This window comes from Phaseolus vulgaris, chromosome 7, assembly GCF_051622355.1.
Source record: "Phaseolus vulgaris cultivar YP4 chromosome 7, ASM5162235v1, whole genome shotgun sequence".
NCBI lineage: Eukaryota > Viridiplantae > Streptophyta > Magnoliopsida > Fabales > Fabaceae > Phaseolus > Phaseolus vulgaris.
The window spans coordinates 52272837-52298028 of NC_143504.1; the positions used below are offsets into that span (position 1 = coordinate 52272837).

At 31.8% G+C, this 25192-nt stretch overlaps 1 protein-coding gene and 1 non-coding gene across 3 annotated transcripts; one reads left to right on the forward strand and one right to left on the reverse strand.

Annotated features, from left to right (window-relative positions):
- Positions 1 to 6730: 6730 nt before the first annotated feature.
- LOC137830110 (protein transport protein SEC24 A) lies at positions 6731 to 18104 on the reverse strand. Of its 2 annotated transcripts, XM_068637255.2 has the most exons (14): positions 17883 to 18104; positions 16677 to 17648; positions 16450 to 16588; positions 15677 to 15867; positions 11767 to 11874; positions 11467 to 11670; positions 10698 to 10929; positions 10083 to 10232; positions 9800 to 9956; positions 9120 to 9247; positions 8700 to 9022; positions 8434 to 8610; positions 7632 to 7875; positions 6731 to 7060 (listed from the first exon to the last, which is right to left on the reverse strand). In XM_068637255.2, exons 2-13 carry the CDS (start codon positions 17577 to 17579, stop codon positions 7639 to 7641), a joined length of 2949 nt encoding a protein of 982 aa, XP_068493356.2. In that variant the 5' UTR covers positions 17580 to 17648; positions 17883 to 18104; the 3' UTR covers positions 6731 to 7060; positions 7632 to 7638. The 2 variants fall into 2 exon arrangements, with proteins under 2 accessions (XP_068493356.2, XP_090161516.1); XM_090305390.1 differs by lacking the exons at positions 15677 to 15867; positions 16450 to 16588; positions 16677 to 17648; positions 17883 to 18104 and adding an exon at positions 14776 to 14898.
- Positions 18105 to 21251: 3147 nt separating this feature from the next.
- On the forward strand, positions 21252 to 21325 carry TRNAI-UAU (transfer RNA isoleucine (anticodon UAU)). Its single transcript has one exon. It is a non-coding gene; the product is annotated as a tRNA-Ile (tRNA).
- The last annotated feature ends 3867 nt before the right edge of the window (positions 21326 to 25192 follow it).

Genomic DNA, 25192 nt, shown 5'->3' on the forward strand with positions numbered 1-25192 from the left:
ATTAATTGGCCACGGCGGCATGTTCCTTTTAGGCGCCTTCTTTTGTCACCTCGTTTTTTTATCCTTCCAAAAATCATACATATTTATAATAATATTCACAATCACACGTGAAAAATTACAAACAAATGAATACACACTTTAATAATTCATAATATTATTATTTTGTTCTCCAATTACCATCTCAAACAAATCACTCAGTTCCATCATTTGATCTATATGTGTATAAAAAATAACACTACTATATTCTTTATATTTTTTATATAACTTTTAAGTCTTCGTGAATTAAATTTATTAGTAATGAAACAGAAAACACCTCATTAATGTTATTTATTTTCTATTGACATGTACTTTTTATGTTTTGAATATGGTTTTCACATTGAATAAGATTCATGAATAAATAAATAAAATATAGATATTGGTATTTATTACCATTGTAAGAGTGTGAGAGTTTTATCTCGAAATTAATAAAGTGAGAAAATAATTTTTACTGTAAATTAATTCAGTCTCTAAAATTGAACGGTAAGTTAAATTGATATTACGAGTTGGATTATTCTATTAAATAATCAATCTCTCAAAATTAACAAAAACCCTAAAATTATCAATTATAAATAACTTGTTTCTTTTGTTATTAACTGATGCCGTTAGATAATGAATTTATAAGTGTGTCTGTTGTTATTTTAAGAGAAAAATGTACTTTTAAGAAAATAGTCATTTATTAACATTTTTACATGTTTGAATAAATTTATTTAAAGATTCAAAAGAAAAAAAAATGAAAATTGATGTTTTATAAGAAGTGCTTATAAAAATTTCAGTTTTATGTTTTTATTTTGTTTCTATTTTTTGCAATATTTTTTTAAGCATAGAGATCAGGCAACTCGTACATATCTCATTATCATATTATATAAATAAAAAATACTAAAATATCAGTAAAATTGAAAAAATATAACCACGATAATATCTAAATTATTTAGGATTATTAAATTGCTATCCTTGTAAATATATATTTTTGCCAGTTAATTTGAAAAAAAAATAAACTATATTGCATGACAAAACTTTTATTATTCTTATATGATAATCACGTGGATCTTTCAGAAATAATGAGAAAAGTATTTAAATGCAGTGGGAGATTGAAAATTCGGAATTAATGTGGATAATTTATTTAAAGGTAACTATTATTACTTTACATATAAAAATAAAATCATTTTTTTGCAGGTACAGAGACATAAGGTTTAATTAATAAAACTTTAATGCATCGTAAATTTTTTTTTATCTCGAATCAAAACACTTAATATCAAAATATCAAACCTAGAGGAAAAGTAAAAAAAAAAATAGACAATGGATTCAAATATAAAGAACTTAAAAGTTAAAAAAAAATGTATGTACATTTGTTATTAAAATATTTGAAATACTTGTAAGTTTTTATTTGAAATTTTTGTTGGAGATTCCACGTTAACTTGAGTTAGACTTAAAGTCCACCTTCGTAATATGGTATCAGAACCATTTAAAATTTATCCTAGTGAGTGTTTGGTGGGCTTATCAGGCCATCCGCTATCGGGTCGTTATCGGACCATTCATAATATGTTATCCCACGCACGAGTTGTCACTCTCGGCGTGAGGGGGTATGTGGTTTCGTGATTCTTTTTGTTTTCGTCTTCAGGTGTTTTTGTCTTCAAATGTTGGAGATCCCACATCGACTAGAGATGAGAGTCTTTCATTGTATATAAGTGGGTGCAAACCTCACCCTATGAGCCGGTTTTATGGGGTTGAGTTAGGCTTAAAGTCCACTTCCTAACATCAAACACGGTGGTCTTCAATTAGTTATTATTTTCATCGAGATGAGTGGGAGGATTTGTAAAGATATTTTGACGATCAAGTTAGTCCGAGTAGAAGGTACAGGTGAGTTGAGGGAATGAAAAATACCTGACGCTGGTCTCCCCTAGTATTTCGACCTTTTGGATGGATCCCAACTATCATGGGTCTGCTCGTGGGTCCAAAAGAAGGCTTAATCACGCCTTAATCATATTTATCGTTGACCTGATTTTAATTATCGTTAATTTTTTGTTTTACGGGTTGTATTTAGATTAAGGAGATCATTTGATCTTCTTGGTCGTTCGGCCTACATTTGCCCCCAAGGCTCGAGTGGAATGATTTTGAGTGTAATGTAGAGTCTGTAAAAGAAAAATTATTTTATCTATGGTTAGATACTCATCCCGAGTCAAAGGTCATATGCCTCTAAGGCCCAAGTAGAGGAATTTTATGCAAGGTCTTATATGGCTGATAAACCTAGCTACTCCTTATGAACGACATCTCAACATGATTGTTATGTTGAGTGATTGACCATATGTGCCGGAAGTCGAGTTGGAAAAACTTAATGGTGTGTTTGAGGCGTGTGGATGGGACGGGCTATCAAGAAGCGCATAGTCGTGATCTGGACTGTTGATGCCAAATTGATCTAAAGATGGAGATTGAATATGACGATTCGTATTCACCATTTCAAAAACATATTAACCATCTGAGATGACAAAACCTAATTATCTTATTATCATCCTTTCAACTTGACACTTGACCAACAAAGCATAATCATTTTCTTCACAACATAATAATAAAATAGGTTAAATATGTTTTTTCCTGAATTATAATACAAAATTAATTATTATTTTTGTTTAAATTTTAAATTTTTTATATTTATAATAAAATATAAAATATTTTAGCATCTTAATTTTTACTCAAAATCAGTTTGTAAAAAAAATTCTAAATGACCTATTTCAGTAATTTTTTTATTATAAATAATTAAAAAGTTTAAAATTTAAACTAGGAAAAAAATAATTTTGCATGAAAAAGAAAATATTTTATCCTAATAAAATTTATAAAAAATGGTTATAATCTTAATGGTTATAGCAATAGCATATAGATTTTTAAAAAAGTAAAAAAAAAAAGAGTGAAAAAGAGCATTGTTGTGTTGTGTGGTTGTTCTAGGTCTAGGGGCGGTGCTGCATGTCTGAATGATGACCACTTATTGGGCGGTTATCATAGTCAAATAATCTATTAATTATGTTTTTCCTTATACATAAAGTTCTTCTTGTTTAGAGTCAACAACTAATTTTCCTCATAACTCAACCCATTAATTCTTCATGCAGAACAATTCAGTGCCACCTCCATCTAACTCACTTCTTCTGTCTCACCTTTTTTAATCAGAAAAAAATTGCTACTTTTAAAAACTTTAATTACTACCATGTGTTACTATAATTTATTCTAATTATTTTTTGTTTGTTTATTTACACTACATTATTTAATGTTTTAAAATAAAAGGTGCATTGTGTTTCCAAGAATATTAATTTGAAAAGAGGTGTGTGAGAACACAAGAACCAAAAAAACACATAGTCAAAACCTGATTAGGCACCTCTTTTGAGTGGTTTGTCCAAGATTTACCAAAAGACAGAGCAGCTAATAAATGAGGTGACTTATTTGCCTAATTGCATATCAGACTGAATGAATCATGTGGAAACTTTAAATATGCTTCAAAACTTCTTTATATAGTCCATCACTGCCACATGGTTAGTTCTATGCATCCTAACATAGACTTAAAAGCAATTATGCAAGCTTAGAACAAGTGTTTTGGCAATATCTAAGGGAAGAAAAACAATATTTCCTTCATATCATCTCTCACAAACCCTCCAAATCCTGTTTCTTCCTTTGGAAAACATGCTTTGCATCATCAGTTATTAAGAATTAAGAATTATATATCATAAATATCTGATAATAGGTAATATGATAAGTTTAATACAAATACTCTTTTCATAAATTTTAAATGATTTTAATACTATATTAAAAAATATATTTTATCTTATAAAACTAATTTATAAGATTTGTAAAAAAAATTTACATCTACTTATATATTATAAAATGTCATAATTTTTAATTAAATTTTCAACATTAATATTTAAATTCATTTAAATCACTTATATACATTATAAAATATCATAATTTTTTAGTGGACTTGAGATTTCCAACCTCAAACATCACCTCACCTCAGTGTTTAAATTTATTTAAATATTTATATATATGAAATTTAATTTTACCCAGGTTATAAAATATAATAAAGTCTGCTGCGAGTTTATATCAATAAGAAACAAAAACTTAAGCTTTATAGAATTTTTTTTATAAAATTTAAGATTATAGGTTTTAAATAAAAGGAATGAAATTTAATGTGTTAGAAAAATGAGATAGTTGCATTGCTTACTATGAGTGGATTCATTCTGATGAGAAACAGTTATTTATATAAGTAACTATTACTTATTGATAATATGTAAATAGGAAATGTTGAATAAACGCCTAAATTCTAATTAATATATGGAAAGATAATGGAGAATGTATAAAACAAAATAATAATAATAATAATAGAATTGTTATAATTATATTAAAAAAATAAATGTCAATAACATTTTTTAGAATAAAATTTGTCCAATCAAACTGTGTAATAAGTTACAATTCTTATAATCCGTGGTTTAAAAAATTGCTTAGGTAAAGGTATCATTTCATTTCATCAAAATAGAATAAAATTGATAATTTAATATTACCTATTTTTAAACGACTTTTTTTTCATTGAAGTTTTTGGATAAAAAAATATAAAAATAAATGAGTTTCTTTATAAATTAAAATTAATTTATATATAAATTAAATACAAATTTTAAAGATATTATATGAAATTCTTTAACGTATAAACTAATTTTGTATTTGAAAAAAAATAACTTATTTATTGTTATTGAAGAAATTCACTCAAGTCAATTACCACCTGAACAAATTTCCTTAAGAGGAAATTTGATATTTGATTAATCATTATTGTTTTAATCAAATCCTTACTACAGCTATAAATTTATTGAACGTAATAGGAAAAGGAACATAAATATTGAAAATAAAGAAAACACTTTTTATTTAGTTTTCTTTGCAATTCTTTATATTAAATATAAACTAAAAATAAAATAATAGTTTTATACTTGTGTATAAAAAAAGAGTAAAGATCCTAAATGGTGTTTAAACCCAACAACCCATTCAAGCTAACTTTTTCATTTCTCAAAAGAAGATGATAGTTTCATTTATGTTATATTTAGTAAAGTTAATTAAGTCAAAAACAAATGATAACGTATTCAATTTTTATAATGGTTGATTATTTTCAATTGACCCGTGGTACACAGTTTCAACATGAAAATGATAATAAATATTTCTAATAACATAATTGTATTAATTATACTCATTATCTTTGTCATTTAACCCAATTTTGGAGTTGAGAAATTCAATATGCAAATACTTTATTCATAATCAAGACAAAGTCCGTAATAACACATTCTTTCGTTGCATTAATTAATAGTGGTACTAGAGATGTGGTGTCATTGCCCCACCAATAATGTGTTTCACATACTATATTTTATTCAATTACTTTGTAATTTGTTTAAAAAAAATAAAAATATCTAATAATTAAATTCCTTTCATTAATTTATAACATTTTCTCACCATTTGAATGTTTGAAATATCTGATTGAGAATTATACCAGTCAAGAAACAAATTAATATTCAATGGTTGAATTGGGGTTTAGAATTTATTTGAGTGAGTTTTTTCATAAGCTAGAAGAAAACAAATAAAATTTATTTTATAAACTAAAATTAATTTATATTGAATTTAAAAATAAAAAATATAGATAAACTAGTTTCTAGTGTTGATATTAATAAATAGCAATAATTATTAAATAAATAACCTAAGATAAATATAATATCAAATTTTAATAATACAAAAAACTAAAAATAACATATATATTTTATGTTTTAACATTGAAAAATCATAATACTTAAGTTTAAAATTCAACAATATACCATAATATTCTTTAGCAATAACAAATGAAAATCGAAAATGAAAGAGATAAAAAATCTAGATACATTTTAAAAATTAAGATAACGTGATACTAAGTTTTTTTTTCCATGACAATAGTCTCTCTAGTTCTTAATATAAAATAAAGAAGGGTTTTAAAAGAATCACGAATATTAATAAAACTAATTCAGTTGGATTTGTTATTTCTTATCTGATACCAATTTTCGGTAAATTTTTTATTTTTCAAACAATCTTGGTTGTTTTTAAATATAAGAAAACATTATTTTAAATATCATTTGAACTAATTAATTGGTTGTTGACATAAGTACAAGTGGACTGACTTGTGTGTTTGAGTTGGTCAATTGAGTGATCCAGAGTTTGAATTTTGATGATGTCGTTTTCTCAATAAATTACATTTTATTATTATTTTTTTATCTCAACACTTAAAAATCTCCTCATGGAAACTACGAAGTCTTAATATTACAGTATTTAAAACTAGGAAAAAGAGAAGCACTTGCGTAAATCTTTTATAAGATGAAATGTGATGAAATAGGGAGGGAGAATGGAGGTTAGGCATGTAATAAGAGAATATCAATGGTACAAATAATTGTATATATTTTTTCTTCAATACTGAAATAATTCTTTTAATCATTATACCGATTTTACCGTCTAATTTTTATTTTTAATAAAATGTTTATTTCTAAACAAAATAAAATGTAAAAATATAGTAACCTAAATATTTACTTTTACAACTTTTACATTTCAACAACCAGCATGCTCTTCATATTTGACAAAGGTAAAGTGATAGCTTGGAAGAGCATAGTTCCGAAATCTAAATATCAGAATAAATAAAAATTATGACCAAAGAAAATTCAAGAATTAACAAACTGATTTTGACGCGCCATTTCTTTCTGTGTTTACTCTCTCACTAGCCAGAAAACAATTTGAATAAAAAATGAAAATATACGACAGAAAATTGCAACCTATAAAATAAAAAAAAAGTTTTATTTTCTATTCCTAGGACAGAAAAGCACTTTGAATCTAATCACTAAGATACATTTCACCTAATTGATACATTCCAGGACGAACATACAGTTTCCATAAAGCATCCACGCTTGTAATACATCCCCATGCATAACCTCAATTTATTTCTAATGAAGAAACGAAACACTCTCCTTCAGTTACGAGAAAGGCAACAATCCTGACAAAAGAAAACCCACCATATTAAGCCATAGAAAATGTTCACAAGGGAATCGCTACATAAGGTATATATATATATATATGTAATGTATATGAGGACATATCATGTCAGAGCACGGGAGCAGATAACTTTGATTGTTCAATCTCAAATAAATTATCAATATTGAAATTTATTTAAGTAAAAACATTCCTTACCATTTATGTGTGTTTCAATACTTAATATTAAACTCTTACTCACTTCTCAGGTTCTCACTTGATTAACCTTCCTAAATGTATACATGCACAAACTGCAATTCTTTCGTACTAAATTCTACATAATGTTTCCCCCTATCTAGGCTAGTTTTAGGTGATCCAAATTTCATTGGATATATAATGTAAAACTGCTTCACAGTCTACATGTACTGTTGGTTGATTATGACTGGGCACTGTAATGCCACTCGTATATCATACGGAGAATTACCAGAGGATGGGAAATATTCATCAAGGTAAAATAAAGATGGTGACTATCAATTGCCCGCATGCAAACCACCAGATTTAATTGAAGCTTCCTAACAGAAGACTACAATCAATACCTCTGTATTATGATTGCTGCACTTGTCGGGAAATCTGTATTATCCAATCAGCATATCCATTATTAGCACCCATCTGATCCTCAAACAGGTTTGAAAGAAGAAGGAATCCTTCTCTGGGGTGTTCACCTTGCCTCACAAGGCGGCACAACTGGTAATATGCACGGTCAGTACTTCTGAGCTTCTCAAGTGCCTTTATCAGCCTCCGGGACATCTCATTATCATTCTCATTCTCATTTAGAGTAACCTGTTAGAGGAAACAAAACATTTACACAGTAGAAGATAGATGACAAATGTTATTGAACGACAGAAACAGCGGAGGAATACATCAGAAGTCTACAATATTATTAAATAGGATATCGATCAACACTGGCGTAAGTCTAAACCAATTAAGGGACAAATTTAACAGAAAATCCACTATGAATTATTCTTTTTTATCAAGAAGCTGCAGCACTGAGAAATGCATAAATTTATCTATTGAACACTCCGGTGATATATCTTAAGGTTCACATACAATATACTTTTCAGCTCAAATGTAAGAAAATGTCAATAATTTGTTCAAGTACTAGGTGCTATCAATTATCCTAATCTACCAAGCAAGCTCGATATAGTAACTGTTTATAATTCAACAATCGTATACGCACGCATCAGACTGCAGAGAGAAAATAATCTGAACATTAACAAGCTTTAATGAAGAACCGAAAAGTACTTGTAGAAACAGAAGACTTAAAATGACAATAATAATAAACTCATGTACTCTACTGTGCTTTCTTCTTGTCTTTCTTGAATATATTATATACTATACCTTTGATAACTCTGCTGCAAAGTTAGACCCAAGTAAGTTTTTAGCTATGTCAGGTGAAATCACTCTACCAAACCATAAAATGAACTGGAAGCCATCGTCATATATATAAAGGCCCCTAGAATCCAAGCTCTCCCCAGTCAAAGGTAACCTTCTGTCAATGCTTCTCAAGTCATCAGCCTGAACATAAACACAAAAACAGAAATAATTCAAGGAGCAGACATTTAAACCATTTTATTTATGAGTTTTCAGAGGCAGTAAATGCATACATTTAGAAGATATTCATCAAGTCGATGCAAACTAGGGTAGAGAAGTTTCAACATCCTTTTTATTGGTAGGGTCATCATTGTGTGTCCAGCAGCACACCGTTCATCTAGTGAAACATCCCCATACCCACCACGGAGAGGTGCTGATCTACAAAGAGCTAAGCCATACAAGGTTAGGAACTTTAATGACTCAGGATATACCATCCTATTCACCAAACGATGTTGCCCAGCATAGATATTTCGATAATCTCGGAGGCCTTTCACAATTCTTAGTTGTACAGCACTCCTGGCTTCTTCCAGTTTATGGGATAATGTTTTCTCAATTGCTGCAAATATGAAGGAACTGCTTAGGAAGATGAAAGAAACTATGAATCTACTATCCATGCATATGATGTAACTAGAATAGAAGTCATGTCACCCTACCTAGCCTACTAAACAGAGATAAAATTGCACCAGTATCAGCCAAGCGATACATGTCTACCAATTCTGACACTACTGGAGCCGCAGCTGTATGTACTCTGATACGCCTTTCTCCACAAGATGCAGTATACCTATTTTATTTGTTAAGGACACACCATTTCTTGCAGAAGTTTCAGATTCTAATCGTACTGCCATAATGACCTTAACTGAATAACAAGCATGACAGAAATCTACATTGATGCAAAACATAGAAGAAATAACAATAAAAATACACAGTAAAATGTGCTTAAACAAAAATGAAAAAGATAAAATAAGGTCACTTTATTTTGTCTTTCCAATAGAAATGACTTAATTCACGGCATAACTAGTTCCTAGGGAATAAGCAATACCTTAGAATACATTTCCAATGCTCATAATAAAACACAGGAAATCTACATTCCTAGGAAGTTTTTAATGAGTAACAAACATGAGAAATCTACATTCCCAAGTTCGTATTCCTAGGAATGAGTTTTTAATCTGTAACAAACATATTCTTAATGCAAAAAACGTGATGGATGAGAAAGGCCTCATGATTCACATAGATGATTATGCTGCAAGAACAAGATCTTGAATGACAGTACCATGAAAAGATATGGATGATTTATAATTATAACTCGTGTCAAGGATTATGGAAAATAGGATACAACAATGCAACTTGGAAATACATTGTCTGAGTTGTCAATGATGTTTCTTCAAGTGATAACTGCATGGCAAAGGCTTTATCACAATCCACAGCTGGAAGTGCTAATAAATCTGTGGACCTTAGCATAAAGTTTCCATGATAAGTTGTGAAACGGACACCTAGAAGCACAAAAACAGTCAACAACTATTGTATTATAGATATTTGTATATAATTGAATACTTGCTGCACGAGCCAGAAGAAAAACAAAAGGTAAGCAAGGTCAAAATTCAAATGAATACACAAACCTTTTGCACATCTAATTCGCAATACAGCTTCCCAGCCAGTTTCTCTGGTAAGGTCTCTCCTTAGCTCATTTCTTAGTTTCTCCCCGTGAATGACTGATTGGAAAGCTGGATAGTAATACAGTTGACCAGCGGTATACTTTGCCAGAGTTCCTGTCAAAAGTAAATTGTAAGCATATAGTGCACTTCGTCACCTATAAATATAAGTTTGTTAGCTGCAAGGGTATGTGCTTAGAATAATACCACTTATACCGAAGGAGGCAAATTAAACAGAATTACAGGGAAAGAAAATGCATGCATTTGTTCGCATCCAATTAAGATGCATCACCAAATAATTGGCCAATGCCAACTAAGCAGTTAAGGAAAGGGAGATAACCCTTTGTAGACACATATTTGAGTGGCCCTTTTAGTTGACATTCACTCATCTTAATCACACAGTAATATCAAACAACACAAGAGAGTAAATATATGGTAATCATTCAATTAAGTTTATTATTCAAAAGTCGGAATGAAATTGAGAGAGGACTAAGAAAACCATAGTTAAACAACAACATTTCATCGAGAATCATCCTAAATACCCATTCCATGGAGAAGTTAAAGGAGATTATAAATATTTACCTAGGGATGCTATGTCGGTGTACTTATCACTGAATGCATACACATTAACTGAGATTTGGAATTTAGAAAACTCAGCAGCCATTTGTTTGTAAAAGGGATCTTCTGGCAATCTTAACACATGTTCTTTATCTGTGCCATAAACTTTAGAATCATCTCCACGTAGTTTCAATCGGCCAGCACCAAGAGATGGGAGTGTGTTTTGAAAAATTAACAATTTCCCTCCAAGTTGACTCTGTATAGAGGCAGGAAAAATTCACAACACAGAAATGCATAGGAAAGTGGAATTTGGTAAAGGGATGTAAAAAATGCATCTATGTGCATGTAACTTGGTTCATGATGATATATCAGATTTATTCAATGACATTTGTATCAGATTTATTCTAGCAGTAATAGAAGGCCCATCCTTGCAATTGAACAAAGTATCCATTATTCAAATTTAAATAAGATATTCCAATAATAACTGTCATGTTAGATGAATTTTCTAGAACTGGGTTAAGATTTTCCTGCCATGATCCCAGGAAATACATTTACACACACGCACAAATACACAATACACACAAATAATAGAAAATTATAACTTGTAAGTTTGCGTTCACAATGTCCAACATTAATCCTCTCATTAGCATTGTTTTAACTTTCAATTAATAGAAACAATGTTCAATGCTTTTTGTGTAAAAAAGCTCACTACTACTTATGAGTTGCAACCAAACAACAACCTATAATAATAACAAAACAATTCAAAGTAGTAGGCAAAAAGGGACTAATATACCATAATCGCAAAGGCAGCCTTCAGAGAAGGACCAAAAGCAGATTCCAGATTCACATTGTCCTGGAACATGGATGGTAGACTATCAAGAAACGCTTCCACCACACTTCTTGATTCTGATAAGTTGACAAGAAGATCATCTGGCAGGGGAACAAATATGTCATCCAGATCTGAGACCACCAACATTTGTGGTTGTGTCAAGGATGACTGGAAAAGTGTAACAGAATAATAAGCAAAAAGTTGAGCCAATTAAGGCAAAGATAGAGATATATTAACAATAGCAATACTGATAATATTGCAGACCTTCATGTTATAAAAATGTATTGCACTGTCAAAAGTTGCAAACCCTATTTGTGTTCGTGGAAAGCCCGGAAGCTCATCTAAACATGACCTGATTGTTTCAGCCACAACCTGGAATAAAAACAAAAACATGAACCACCAATAAAAAATGGTGTGAGTTTGGATAACAACTCCAGAATACACCTGAAGCTTAACTTTATCTTGTACAAAAGAAATTAATTCTGGGTAGAACAAGATTTTGGCATCCCCAAATGAAAAAATACATCAACAAACTAGAGTTCCCATAAAAACATTTGTTACGACCTAGGTAAATGACTTTCTGGTCATATTGGGTATAATTTGACAATTTTGTCCACAACAAATTATAAATACTCAAAAAACAATTACATAGATAGAATCATAGAATAGACAGTGTGTGTGTGTGTATTTACAATAAAAAAGAAAAGTAATTCAAACAACACTTAATCAATCAAAATTGCTGTTTGCAAATATTCCCAAAAGTAAAACTAAATCTACCAAAAATAGTTCTTTAAAATATATTCTACCCAGAATTACTCTACACAAATAACCCAACGCAATCATGCTCATAAAGGATTAAAATTTAATCCTTCTTTCTTTTTCCTCCCTTCCTATGTGTGCTTTCCCTCATGGTCCAATCCTACCTCTTCTTTTTTACTTTAGTTGTGCATGTGGTTTTGTAATGACGGTATTTGGAAGCATGAACTAATTTGCAAGAACACAACAGCAGTTTTTCTCAGTGGTTGCAGGCTGACAAAGCATACACAGGCCAATTTTACAAAACCCATTTTCAGTTCAAATAAACTTAAATCAGATAAGCACAATCTGGCTTGTAATATTGAAAGATCAGTGAAAATCTAAATTAACCAGATTTTAATGAGAAGATCACTGGATTGTCTCAACTGTAAATGTGAAAAAATGTGTAGGCAGTAAGCAAGAATTATAGAATTACTGTCTAAAAAAAACAGAATACATTGGTATTTCAAGAAAAAACAAAAATCATAATAAAAGGAAATAAACCTCCTAAAATAAAAGAAATAAATCTCCTGACATAAAGACCCTTGATCTGGAGCAAATCTACCAAATAAAATATTTATCTAAATCCCTTAATTTTTGGGATTTCTTACAAACAAATCTATATTTATTATCTAATCCATCTATATTTATTGTCCAGTAAATGTGCAATGTTGACACCCATATTTCAACACCCCCTCTCAAGCTGATGAATAAATATCCTCCATTCTCGGCTTGGTTATGAGATTATAGAAGTTTGAGGCATTGCGTACTTTTGTCAACACATCAGCCACATGTTCTTTGAATGGAATGAATGACATGCATACTAAACCTTCTTCAAATTTTTCCTTAATGAAGTGTCTATATATTTCTATATTTGTTTGTTCTGTCACAGACATACATGAGAAAGGAACGAAAAATGAAAAATTACGAAGAACACAGTGTAGAAGAAACTCAATGAAGACGGAGTTCAACAGAGAAGACAAATAACGAAGATGAACAGTGAAGAAGACCAATATCAGAGAATAGGAAGAATGGAGAAGACAAATGATGAAAAGAGGGTAGGAGAAGATGATCAGTGAAAAAGGAGATGAATAGTAATAAGGGAGAAGACGAACAGTGAGAAGGGAGAAGATGAACAATGAAAAGGGGGAAGATGAATAGTGAAAAGGGAGAAGATGTTTGGAAGAGTGTGAGTGAGAGTGGAAAGGGAAGGAAAGAGGAGAAAGAGTGTGAAAATTTATGTTGTTTGGATGCAAGAAAAGTGAGTTAAAGATGAGTGGAGCGTAGATGATACGATTGATGTAATTGAAATGTAAAAAAACGATGAATGTTTATATATCAAGGTTGAAACATATATTTATGCATGAAACCTCCATCCTGAAACCACACATGCCACTACCATTGCTTATTCTCCATTCATCATTCACCCCGAACAAAATCGCGAACCCAACCCAACCCCAAACAAAATTGTGAAACCTAGCCATGACACTGAACCAGAGTATCTAAATGAAAACGAAGGTAGAACACCACAGTGGTGCTAGGTGAGGCAACCCGACACGAAACGATGGCAAGGCGACGGTTACACGATGGTGAGAGATGGTGAGCGACAACAAGAATGAAAACAAAAATCACAAATGAAGCACGAACAAACACAAGTACAAAACAAAATAAATTTGAATTCATTCACTCGACTTGAGATTCGCGGGTTTGACTGATTCTACCGATTTTGTTTGAGTCTGGCTTGAGTTTGCTGAAAAATGGGTTTGTTCACGAGTTGACTCGTGACACAGGAGTAGACTCTTAAACTTGGACGAGTTAGCGAGTTTGATGCTATGTAGCACAGACACTGACACTGATACGACACGGACACAGAGATACGTAAAATCTCTAAAATGTAGGACACGGGGACACAAATCTATATATTATATAATTATGAATTATATAAATTGACAATAAAGATTTATGTGCACAAGTATGTTTTAGATTATTTTTTGAAGCAGAAAGATGTTTTTTCATGACTGATTCACAAGAATTTGTTTCTTATTTTTATAATCATAATAATAATTTGTACAATAAAGTTTGAATTTTGAGAAAATCAATGTATTTTTCCTTTCTAAAATTGTGTTAGAACCATACTAGAATTGTCAGAAATCTAACAAATACTTTTTAAATTGGACACTTCACGGATACATGTCCTACAGGTGTCATACGAGTGTCGGTGTCCGATATGAGTATCCGAGCTTCATAGGTTTGATGACCATGTGTAGAACATTTTTAAGAGTAAGTTTGGAAGATAAATAGATATCTCCATATCTTGCAACTGTAGCTAAAGAGCCATTAATAATTTTCAAATTACTTGGAGATGGGGTATAAGAATGAAAGAATTGAGGTGAGTATGTCATGTGATCGGTAGCTCCCCGTTCCCACAATCCAAGAGTTAGTAAGTACTATATGAGACACCCATATAAGAAACATTACCTGAGAGAGCAAGAGAGTACAATTCAAAGAGTTTCTCAAGTGTTCCCAGTAGGTCTTTCAATCTTTTTATCTCCTCAATATAGAATCCTCCTTCCTCTATTGATTTTGGATCAGACGGGTCATCTTATAAAGAGAAAACAACAATAAAGGCTGTTACAATGAAACTGCAGCGATTAAAGCTGCAACCTCTTGAAGTAAATGGTAAAAGAGAGACCAAGGCTACATGAAAAACCTAGAGCTCTAATACCATGTGAAAAATGTGTAGGCAATAACCAATAATTATGGAATTACTTTTCTTGATCTCAAAAGGAAACAATACATAGGTATTTAGAGGAAAAACGAAATCCTAATAAAAGGAAATAAATATCTTAAAATAAAGAAAATAAATCTCCAGACATAAAGACCCTAAATCTGGAGCAAATCTATCAAATAAACTCCTAATCCCAATCCCTTACTTTAGGGATTTCTTACAAACAAATTTATATTTGTTATCCAATCAATCTATATTTTGTCGTATAGTAAATGTGCAATATTTACACCTATATTTCAGCAGTAAATAAAAACATTTAAGACAATACATTATAGCCCAATGTTTTTGTTCAGGGTGGTCAAAAAATATTTATCACATGTACCTGGTGAGCTGAGTTTCAATTACACAAATCAAACACAAATACAAACGAATATTGCAGCTCTACAATTATTTTCTTAAATCAGATCTGAAAACCCCTTGATCTTGTTAAGAAATCCATAGAATGCAGTACAAATTATACACTGCATCCAAGCTTCAGTTTGTGCATAAGTAGATTGCATATAATAAAAAAAATTGCCACTCAAAAGAATGAAATCGTCAAGGTAACAACAAACCTACTAATGATTAAAGAGCTCGAAGTGAAGTACTTACCTCAATCATTCCGCTTCTAACCGCAGATATGGAAACATCAATAAGGAAGAAATATACTGGAGGCATAGGAGGCCGCACCATATATTCTGCTGGGGCAACAAATTCTACAGTACCGTTTGTAAGCTCAGGTCGTTGATTCAAATCAACTCTTCTGCCAGTGGCATCTAATGGTGCATAATATTCACTAGGAACTGTACATAAGGCCAATAAATTAGCATCTTAAGAAAGATATGTTAAACCAATTAAACGTGCAAGCTACAGTCAAGACGAACAGACAACTTTCATCACAGAATATCATCATTAAGCATGCAGGTTATCAGTCTGGATTGACACCATAAGATTCAATATACTAGCATCTTAAGAAAGATATATTAAACCAATCACATGGTCTCTGACACTACAATTCCACCTTGTAAAAGTAACAAGTCAACTATAACCATGATTTTATGAAGTGACCCTACGGAATTAAAATGGGAATAATACTGAAATAATGAATTTTCAGAACCACTGAGCATGTTCTTCTTTCAGAATGTGATGGACTGGAGTTTGGTCACTTTCAAATAATATATTAATATCTCCTAAACAGAGCCTTAATTACTTCAATTTTCTTCTTTAAAATATGTACATTACTTCAATTTAATAAGAACCATTAAGCCTGCTCTTCTTTCAAAATGTGATGGACTGAAGTTTAGGTCATTTTTCTCAATATTAATTAGGTCAACTTTCTTCTTTTATTATTCTAAATTTGTGAAGCACGTGAATGTAAATAGTACCGTCATTAAGCAAGGAGCAGGTGTTGCACCGGAACTTTCTTCCGCCTTCAGTAAATTTGACATAGGGATTCACATATGTGCGGCATCTCCTACAGCGTACGACACCAGTTGCAGTAAAATTAACTATGGGTACCTCTTCCTGTAATCAAAGAAAAATCAATGCACAAAGAAAAATAGCATGCCCTCTATGAGTTACAGATAATTGAAAAGGATAGTGAGGCACTAACCACATCAGGAGACTCTGCAAGTGGACATACAACTGCTCCAAGTGGAAGATGCCACCTTGAACATAAGGACTGGGAGTTAGGCATTCCACTGGTTGTGAGTCGTAGATATCTAGGATTGCAGTTCATGGGATACACATCAGATAAAAACTTTTGCTCCTCATCGCCTTCCAATGGCCTTGGCAATTCTTTAACATCGATGGACGGCTCCATGAGTCCAGGACGAGTTTGAATTGATAGCGAATTAAAGTCTTCAGTCAAGCCACCAAGGACACCCGTAGGCGGTTCAGATCGCATGGGCTGGGTGCCTGGCGGAGCAGCCATTGGGGGCTGCGAAACATAACCTCCTTGGTGAGGGTGAAAAGGCATAGGTGGTGCATGGACAGGCCCATAATTTCCTTGATTTAGCATTTCTGCACCAGCCTGGTTCTGCGGATATCCAGGAAAAGATGGCTGAAACACAGGAGGAACACTCGATCCTGGAAGTGCAGGAGGGGGAGACCCTATTGAAACAAAAGGCGTGTGCGGCTGAGGCTGAAGAGAAGCCGGAAAAGACTGTGTTTGACCCGCAGAAGGTTGAAATGTTGGTTGTCCCATGAGTGGAGCACGCAGGGGAGGCGCTTGAGCATTTGAGGAGAACTGTGGCATCGGAAAACGCTGGAAAGGTCCAGCAGCAGGTGAGAAATTGGAAGGAGAATGAGACACTGAGGGGTCATTAAAGTGGCCCGGTGGCGCAGATGATGAAAATGGTGTGGATGCCAAGGGAGGAGCAGGAGGAGTAGGTCTAAAAGAAGGAGGCTCTGACCCAACCATGGTCCCAGTTGACGAAAAAGGTGCCATACCCTGTGTACCAGCAAAGGGTGGTCTAGAAGGGAAGGCTGGTCGACCAGGGTTTTCTGTCCCCATAGTTTACGCAAGCACAATAACAACAATCGAACCACTTAATTCATAGCTTTGGCTCCATCGTCACCAAGCCTGTCAGAGAAAGCAATTTGATACAATCGACGCAGAAAAAGCCACTAAGTGTCTAACAAGTCATACAATTCAGTGCAAAACAACATCTCACAGAATTTAGGAAAATGATCAGAAATGGAATGAATTGTGAAACAGCTATGACGAGAATCGAGTACGAATTGGTTGAAGCGAGAGACGGATCGAGAAAGGTGAAATTGAAATGGAGATCACGGAAGAACAGAATGAGAGACTTACCGATGCTGATGCGATAGGGCAAGAGAAGTTAGATCGGAGACGCAAATGCTGAAACAGAATCGAAATGCCCAATCATCTGTACCACTTGCTCACTGCTTCTTACACCATCTCCTTCTCCCTACCCTGCAATCACACTATTCTCGTTGCTCCTCAATCTCTATACTCTCAATATCATATTTCCTTTTTCTTTTTTTGCTTTATTTAATTAAGTGAGAGAATAACAATGGATAATTTTGTACAATATTTATTATAATGACATATTTTTTTAAAAAAAATATGATATTTTGACACCTTACTCATTTCATACCCATAATAAAATATTAATATTTATAATAAAAAAAATTAAAAAATTAAAATTTAATGAAAATATTGATAAAACAGTGTTTCTATGTTGTAATATTGAAATATCTAAACAGTGTTTCTACCATTGAAGGTGAGCGTCTATAATATGATATACAGTCTATTATGGTCCTTGATGCTAATTATGTTTCAATGATAACCAAAACTCATTTTAATGATTTGTGGTAATATTGAAATATGTAAATAGAGTTTTTATAGTTGAAGGTAAGCATCTACAATATGATATACAATTTATTAGATTATCTAAATATTTGTAGCATATATTCATTAGATGATCCGATGAACGAATAGAATGTGTACAAGTTTTTGATTAAAAACTTGAACAAAATATTTTAAATATACATATCTACTATATGCGTTCAACCAAAGAAATTATGTATCAAAAAAGGTTAAAATTTGAAATCGCGAAATCACTTTGTTCAACATTGTTTTTCGAATATCTCTAAGGTTTATCTTTTCTTAAACAAATTTTATCAAATTACCATTTGCAATTACTTTTTATCATCTTTGTGCATATCTTTGTATCATTTCCAAACAAAAATATTTTTAACGACTGGAAAACTTTAATGTCCTTTAATGTCCTGTTTTAATGTCACGAAATAGAACGAGAAGATTATCGTTTAAGTTTTTATTTGTTTTCTTTTACTAACCCATATTGTGGTTACTTTCGAATTAGTTTCTATGACCCGAGTCAAACTAAAAACAAATTGAAAGATTGTAAATCCAAACTTTATGTTTTTTAGTATCTAGTACCAAAATGATGAAGATAGGAAGATATGGAAAAATTCAAAATTAACCATGATTGACCCTTGATACCATGAAAGGAAATACGAAAGGCAAGGAAATGAGAGAAGAATCATATCATTTGATTAACATAACTATAACAAAAAGATACAAGGCAATATAAAGACAGAAGAAAATGAGGGTTGTCTAATGCATAAAAAACGAGATTACTTAATATGTTTATTCTTATAAACTGTTTAAACATCAGATCGTTTAGTCTTTTTATTCTAACTAGACCATCTAATTTGTTGACAGACTATCTAAATTGTTTTGGTTATACCAGACCGTCCAATTTGCATCAAAAGACACATATGATATTAGTGTTCATCTTGCACCTATTACCTGCCTTGAAACCATATTAATTTTGATATCTTCAACTTCAAATAACTTAATCTTTCAATACCACATTATTCTAAGGAGAAGGATAGTAACAATCAAAGAGGAACATCCCCTTCACACATCTTGAGTTGGTATTTCATTGTAGGTTTATAAATTCATTTATGTTTTACGTGTTGTTTTAAAATCTTCATTGTAGTTTCAATTCACTTTGATATTCATGCATTATTTTCTTAGTATAGTTTTGTTTTCAGCGTTTAAAACATGTTCACCTCCCGGTGTAAAAATTCTTCTTACCGAACCCCACCAAAATATCACTGATACAACTTTTGTTTTATATGGAACCTTTTAGTAGAAACTAACGAATAGAAAAAGAAAATTACTGCACCCAAATATACAGACACTTTGATGGTTTATCATTGGTTGAATTTGTACAAGTATTTTCTTTGACAATCTGCACAAAATTATACGTATTTTTTGTGATCCAACTCCTGTAACCAATCAAAGAACAGCTAAATTTCTAAGCTACATAGCGATGAAGTTAAAAAAATTTATATTTATACATGGTTGCTAAACCTTAACATTATAACATGAAAAATAAACTATAAAAAAACCATTTAATAACTATATTATAGTAATGTAATAATGTAAATAATTAGTTAATAAGTTAAAATAAAATTAAAATTTAATTATATGATTAAATATAGTTATTAAAATATCATTATTCTTCAACTATACTTTAGCCATGCCATTACAAGCGTACATCTAAGCTCACAGAAGATGTTGTGGAAGTTTCAAATTGACCATGATGTTGTGGTTTTCCAAAGCAAAATATAAAGATTTCTCTCATAATGATTTTTTAGAGGTATTGATGGATTTCACTTCATGACCGGTTGTTCTTCTTGTAGATTTGAAAATGGTGGCGGAAGCAATGGATTCCTTATAGGTGTATGAAAGGTATGAAGAGTGATTGGTTGTGTCATATCACTTGGAGAAAGGAGAAGGTGGAGATCAAAGTGTCTAACTTAGACAAGTAAAAACTTGCAATATTTAGCAGCATTTTACTCATACAATTGATCTTATAAAACATGAGTCAAAACACCCTATTTATAGGAGACGGTGCTTTGGAGAGCAAGGAACAAGGGTAGGGTGGGAAAATACACAAAAGAGTGGTTGTTAGGGTATTGACTAAAGTCAATGTCGCATCCTAAGAGCAAAGTTCTAGAAGCTAGGTTAACTTCCTACTCTAAAAGACTTCACTCAAGCTACAATGATAAGCACACCTCCCTTATTATGCTAAAGGAACATGTTCTACTAAAATTACAAATAAAGAAACTAGCTCTCATGGTTTTGGCTTTACTCCTTGTAGTCCTCTTTGAACATATAAAGAAAAGTTTATTTGTCATCAGTAGCAAAGTCTCAATCTTCTTGAATCCTCTTTGGCACGGACCTAGTTGTTGAGCCTGAACTAGGACATGAGCTTGAGCCTCATCCATAAGATATGCTTAGGTCATAATCCAAGCTTTGTTTGACATAGCATCTACACTTAAAGAGTGGTGATAAATGGAGGATTGGGTGGTGCATAAGTGACAATTATAATGTCAGTGTAAGTTTCAAGGAGTTCACACTAGTTGGAGTTCAAGTCTTTCCTCAACCAAGGATTAAGCATAGGTGTGAGCACTATATATCATGCAATCTGCATCGTTTTTAAGGCATGATTTTCCATCATATTATTATGGAATTGTATTGTAAACAACTAGGTGGTGGACTTGCTCCTTCTGCAACTACGTACAAACTTTTGTTCTCTAACAACATGTTAAGAGGAATTTAGACAATCTCAAGACGTTGATGATATGATCTTGTAAATTTATTTATTAGTGATAAATATATGGTCCCGTAGCTCAGTTGGTTAGAGCGTTGGTCTTATGAGCCGAAGGTCGCGGGTTCGAGCCCCGCCGGGACCATTTTTTTTGACCTCTATTAGACTTTTGGACTTGAGTTGTGTAGCTGGAAAATTCCGTACAAGAACTTGGAAACGTATTTTTAACTCCTCTGTCAATGTCCAGAGATTTTTAAGGATCACTGACCCTTGTTTCAACCTCAACTGTGGTTAGTTGGAAAAATTCAATAATTCCCAACTACAGTAATAAATGATCTTAAAACCCTATCTTGTGTGCTTCACCAGCCACATGATTTTTACACCTAAAGAGTGTTATAGCTAGCATGGCTTAGTGCACCTTAGAAGATATTGGGTAGAAAAATTGTTGTTGCCCCATAAATACTACTGCTCAAACACGCTTAACAGAACTATTTAATATTAGGGGAAAACATTAACATGTCTTAAAAAGAGAAATACTTTTGTCTGAAAACTATAAGTTTAGTTTTTTTTTTAAGTTGAAAGATAACTAAAACGTTTATGTGTGAGGGTGCATTAAAAGCAAAGGCCAGAAGGATTGGCACTATAAAAGGCGAGAGAAATGTGAGCATTCTCATCGTGCATAGATAGATACCTAAGTGTTCTGAAAATACAAAGCATGGAGAAAGTGACTAAGGTGTTGGTGATGTTGGCCATGGTGGTTCTGGTGTGTGCTTCCAATGTGGAAGGAGGAAGATTACTCAAGGAGGAGGAGGAGGATGTGGAACAGCCCCAGAACTTCCCCGGATCCGGAGGCCTTGGAGGTATATTTCCAAGCCCAAGCCCAGGTTTCAGCTTCACCGGTGTGGGCTTTGGGCCAAACGGATTCTGCACTTTCCCTGGTGGCTGTACCCCTACTTTTCCCACTCTTCCCGGAGGTGGTGGCGGGTCACTACCTGTGCCACCACATGCATAGGAAAATGTGATTCGGTAGAAGAAGCCATAATGGTATTGCTAAGTGTTATAAAAGTACTGTAAAACTTGTTTAAGCTTTAGTTTACTATCCTATGAGTCTCTTAGGTATTGTTATGTATGAGTTTGGATTTGGTTGGTCTTACTACTATCTATGATAGAGTGTCTATGTAGCCTCTTGCATGCTGCAGTTTATTTATATAACAAAAATATTTATTTTACACCTATTTCACCTGCTTCTCCATAAATATTAATATTTTAATTATTTATAAAAATTTATAATTTTAAAATATTTTGAAACATTTGACTTGTATTTTCATTAAGAAAGTGTTTTGTTTTTTTTAATTTTTCTATTATAAATATTAATATTTATTGTAGAGTAGGATAAAGTAAGATATCATTTATATAATAAAGATTATGTAGCTAAAACTTCGACCAATACGCAACAATGTGACATTGAAATTTGATTGGTTAATTTTATTTCTAGTTATACAAGTAGCAGACTACACAACATTATGAAATCAATGTTTTAAATTTTAAATCAGCTTTTCTGTTCTTTCTTCCTGAACACCAATACATGGGTGAGGCGATATATTTTTTCTTTTTATACTTTTTGGATTATGAAATCTACCAAATTTTACGATCTAAAATATATATATTTTTCTTTAAAAAAATCTATTTTGGATTAACAAATCTAAAATGTATTTAATCTGTTAATAGTTTTCGAATCCTAAACCATCCACAATTCATCCTTACCATAATATGTATTCTTGATATAAAAAAAAAAAATAAACAAATAAAAAATTGAAGGACAAAAATATCACAAAACTTTTATCAATCATCAATGTTTACACTTTTATCAATCATCAATGTCTACTATCAGCAATCATCAACCACCACGTCCACCATAAACAATCAAGACAACTTGAAGTTATCACATTGTACACCAAAACAAAACTTTAACATGTATTCAGAAGGGTATAGTTGAAATTAAAAAAATATAAAAATATAGAAAGAAGGTATGAAAGTGTAAGAAAAATATAGTTTTTCTATCTAAGAAGTCAAGCGACAAGTTAAATATTTCTTCACCGCAAAAATCTTGTTCATAAAATATATGTAAAAAAATTCTGTTTTTATTTCGTTCTAGTTTATTTGATTAATCAAAATTATATTCCTTTTTAAGTATAGTCTATGTATAATTACTTCACCTGGGCAATGCAGATAACTTAGTTACATAATTAAGTCCACTTGTTAAGTCAAGGAAGGAAATAAACAAATTTTATTTTAAAGTTATTTACCATCATATAAGTCGGCTCAAATAGTCTATACAAATGCAAAAGAAATCTTAAATTAAACCCAAATCGATGATGTTAATGGAGAAGGATGAAAAACTACCGAAAAAGTTAATTAAAGAAAAAGTGAAAGCTAATTTTGGAGGTGTTTTGAACAACTGATATAAAGAGAAAGTAGTAATAATGGGGGGTAAAAATAGCATCTTCTGTCAAATGGGTCTACAAACTAAAAGTCTACTAGTCCTTACTCAAATACTCAATAAAAAATAATAATTACTAATTGTTAGTTGAGTTATATTTTTATCACTGAATTTTTCTTTTTTGATGACTTCGTAAGTTCAATTACTTCACTCCCCGCTTAAACTTCGCGTTTTAGGTGCTATGCGATATTGTCTTAATTTGTTTATGTTAGTTAGGCATATTTAACTAGATTGAATTTGTGTTATTATAATTTTTTACCAAATATTTGAAGGTGAACTGTTACAAAAGATTTTAGGGACTTGAGGAAGTGATACACAACATCAACATTAATTTTAGGCGGTGGTACATATAAGAGAGTTCACCCACAAGAAAACTCTAGAATAAATTAGAGAACACATATAATATACACAAAATCAAACACCAATATTTTGTATGTTTTCCTTTTTAATCAAATTTAGTAATAGTTTTACAATTTTAATTATTAAAATTAGTAGTAAAAATGCATTAAATAAAAGCTATAACTTTAAACTTTATTATTGTAAGAGGGTTATAAATTGATTAAATACGAGAGAGAAGTTATTATATAATGATTTTCCGTGTAAAAAATTATTTACTAAAATCGAAAAGCATTTGTACATTAGAGACATTCTAAAATATTGTAATTTAACATTTGTATTGTCATTATTCACGTTCTCATCTCATTTTTTGTCAGTGTATTTTTGTGAATAAAATTGCTGAACTAAATGAATTGCTTTATTTCATGCTTCACAATGAAAGTACGTAATCATCTAAATGATGAATGCTCAGATTATTATACTTGGTGTCATCTCATTTTATTTGCAAGAATTTGGTACTTTTGCTAAACTTGATCTTATTGTCCTTGGTGAATTAGTCTTTGTTCCTAAAAATGAAATTCTTTTTCCCTTACTAACTAGTAAGTGTATACATGATTAATAGTAAACAAACTAGTATAAACAATCCAATCCATTTGATATCTCTAATGACTTCTTAAAAAAGGTGAGTATTAAGAAGTGCATTTTAAGTCTAACTCAACCCCATAAAACTGGTTCATAAGGTTGGGGTTTGCACCCACAATATACAATGAAATGTCATAATCTTTAGTCGATGTGGGATCTCCAACACACCCTTCACGCCGAGAGTGACAACTCGTGCGTGAGATAACATATTATGGGTGGTCCAATAATGACCCGATAGCGGGTGACCTGATAAGCCCACCAAACACTCGCTAGGATATGCTTTAAATGGCTCTGATACCATATTAAGAAGTGAACTTTAAGTCTAACTCAACCCCATAAAATCGGCTCACAAGGGTGAGGTTTGCACCCACAATATACCATGAAATGTCCTAATCTCTAGTCGATGTGGGATCTCCAACCATGAGTGGTTCAATTTATAAGAATAGATCAAAATGAACAATACATCCATCTTCGTCTACATTTGCATTTAATATCATTTCAAAACCTTTAAATCTCACTAGAGCAGAAAAAACA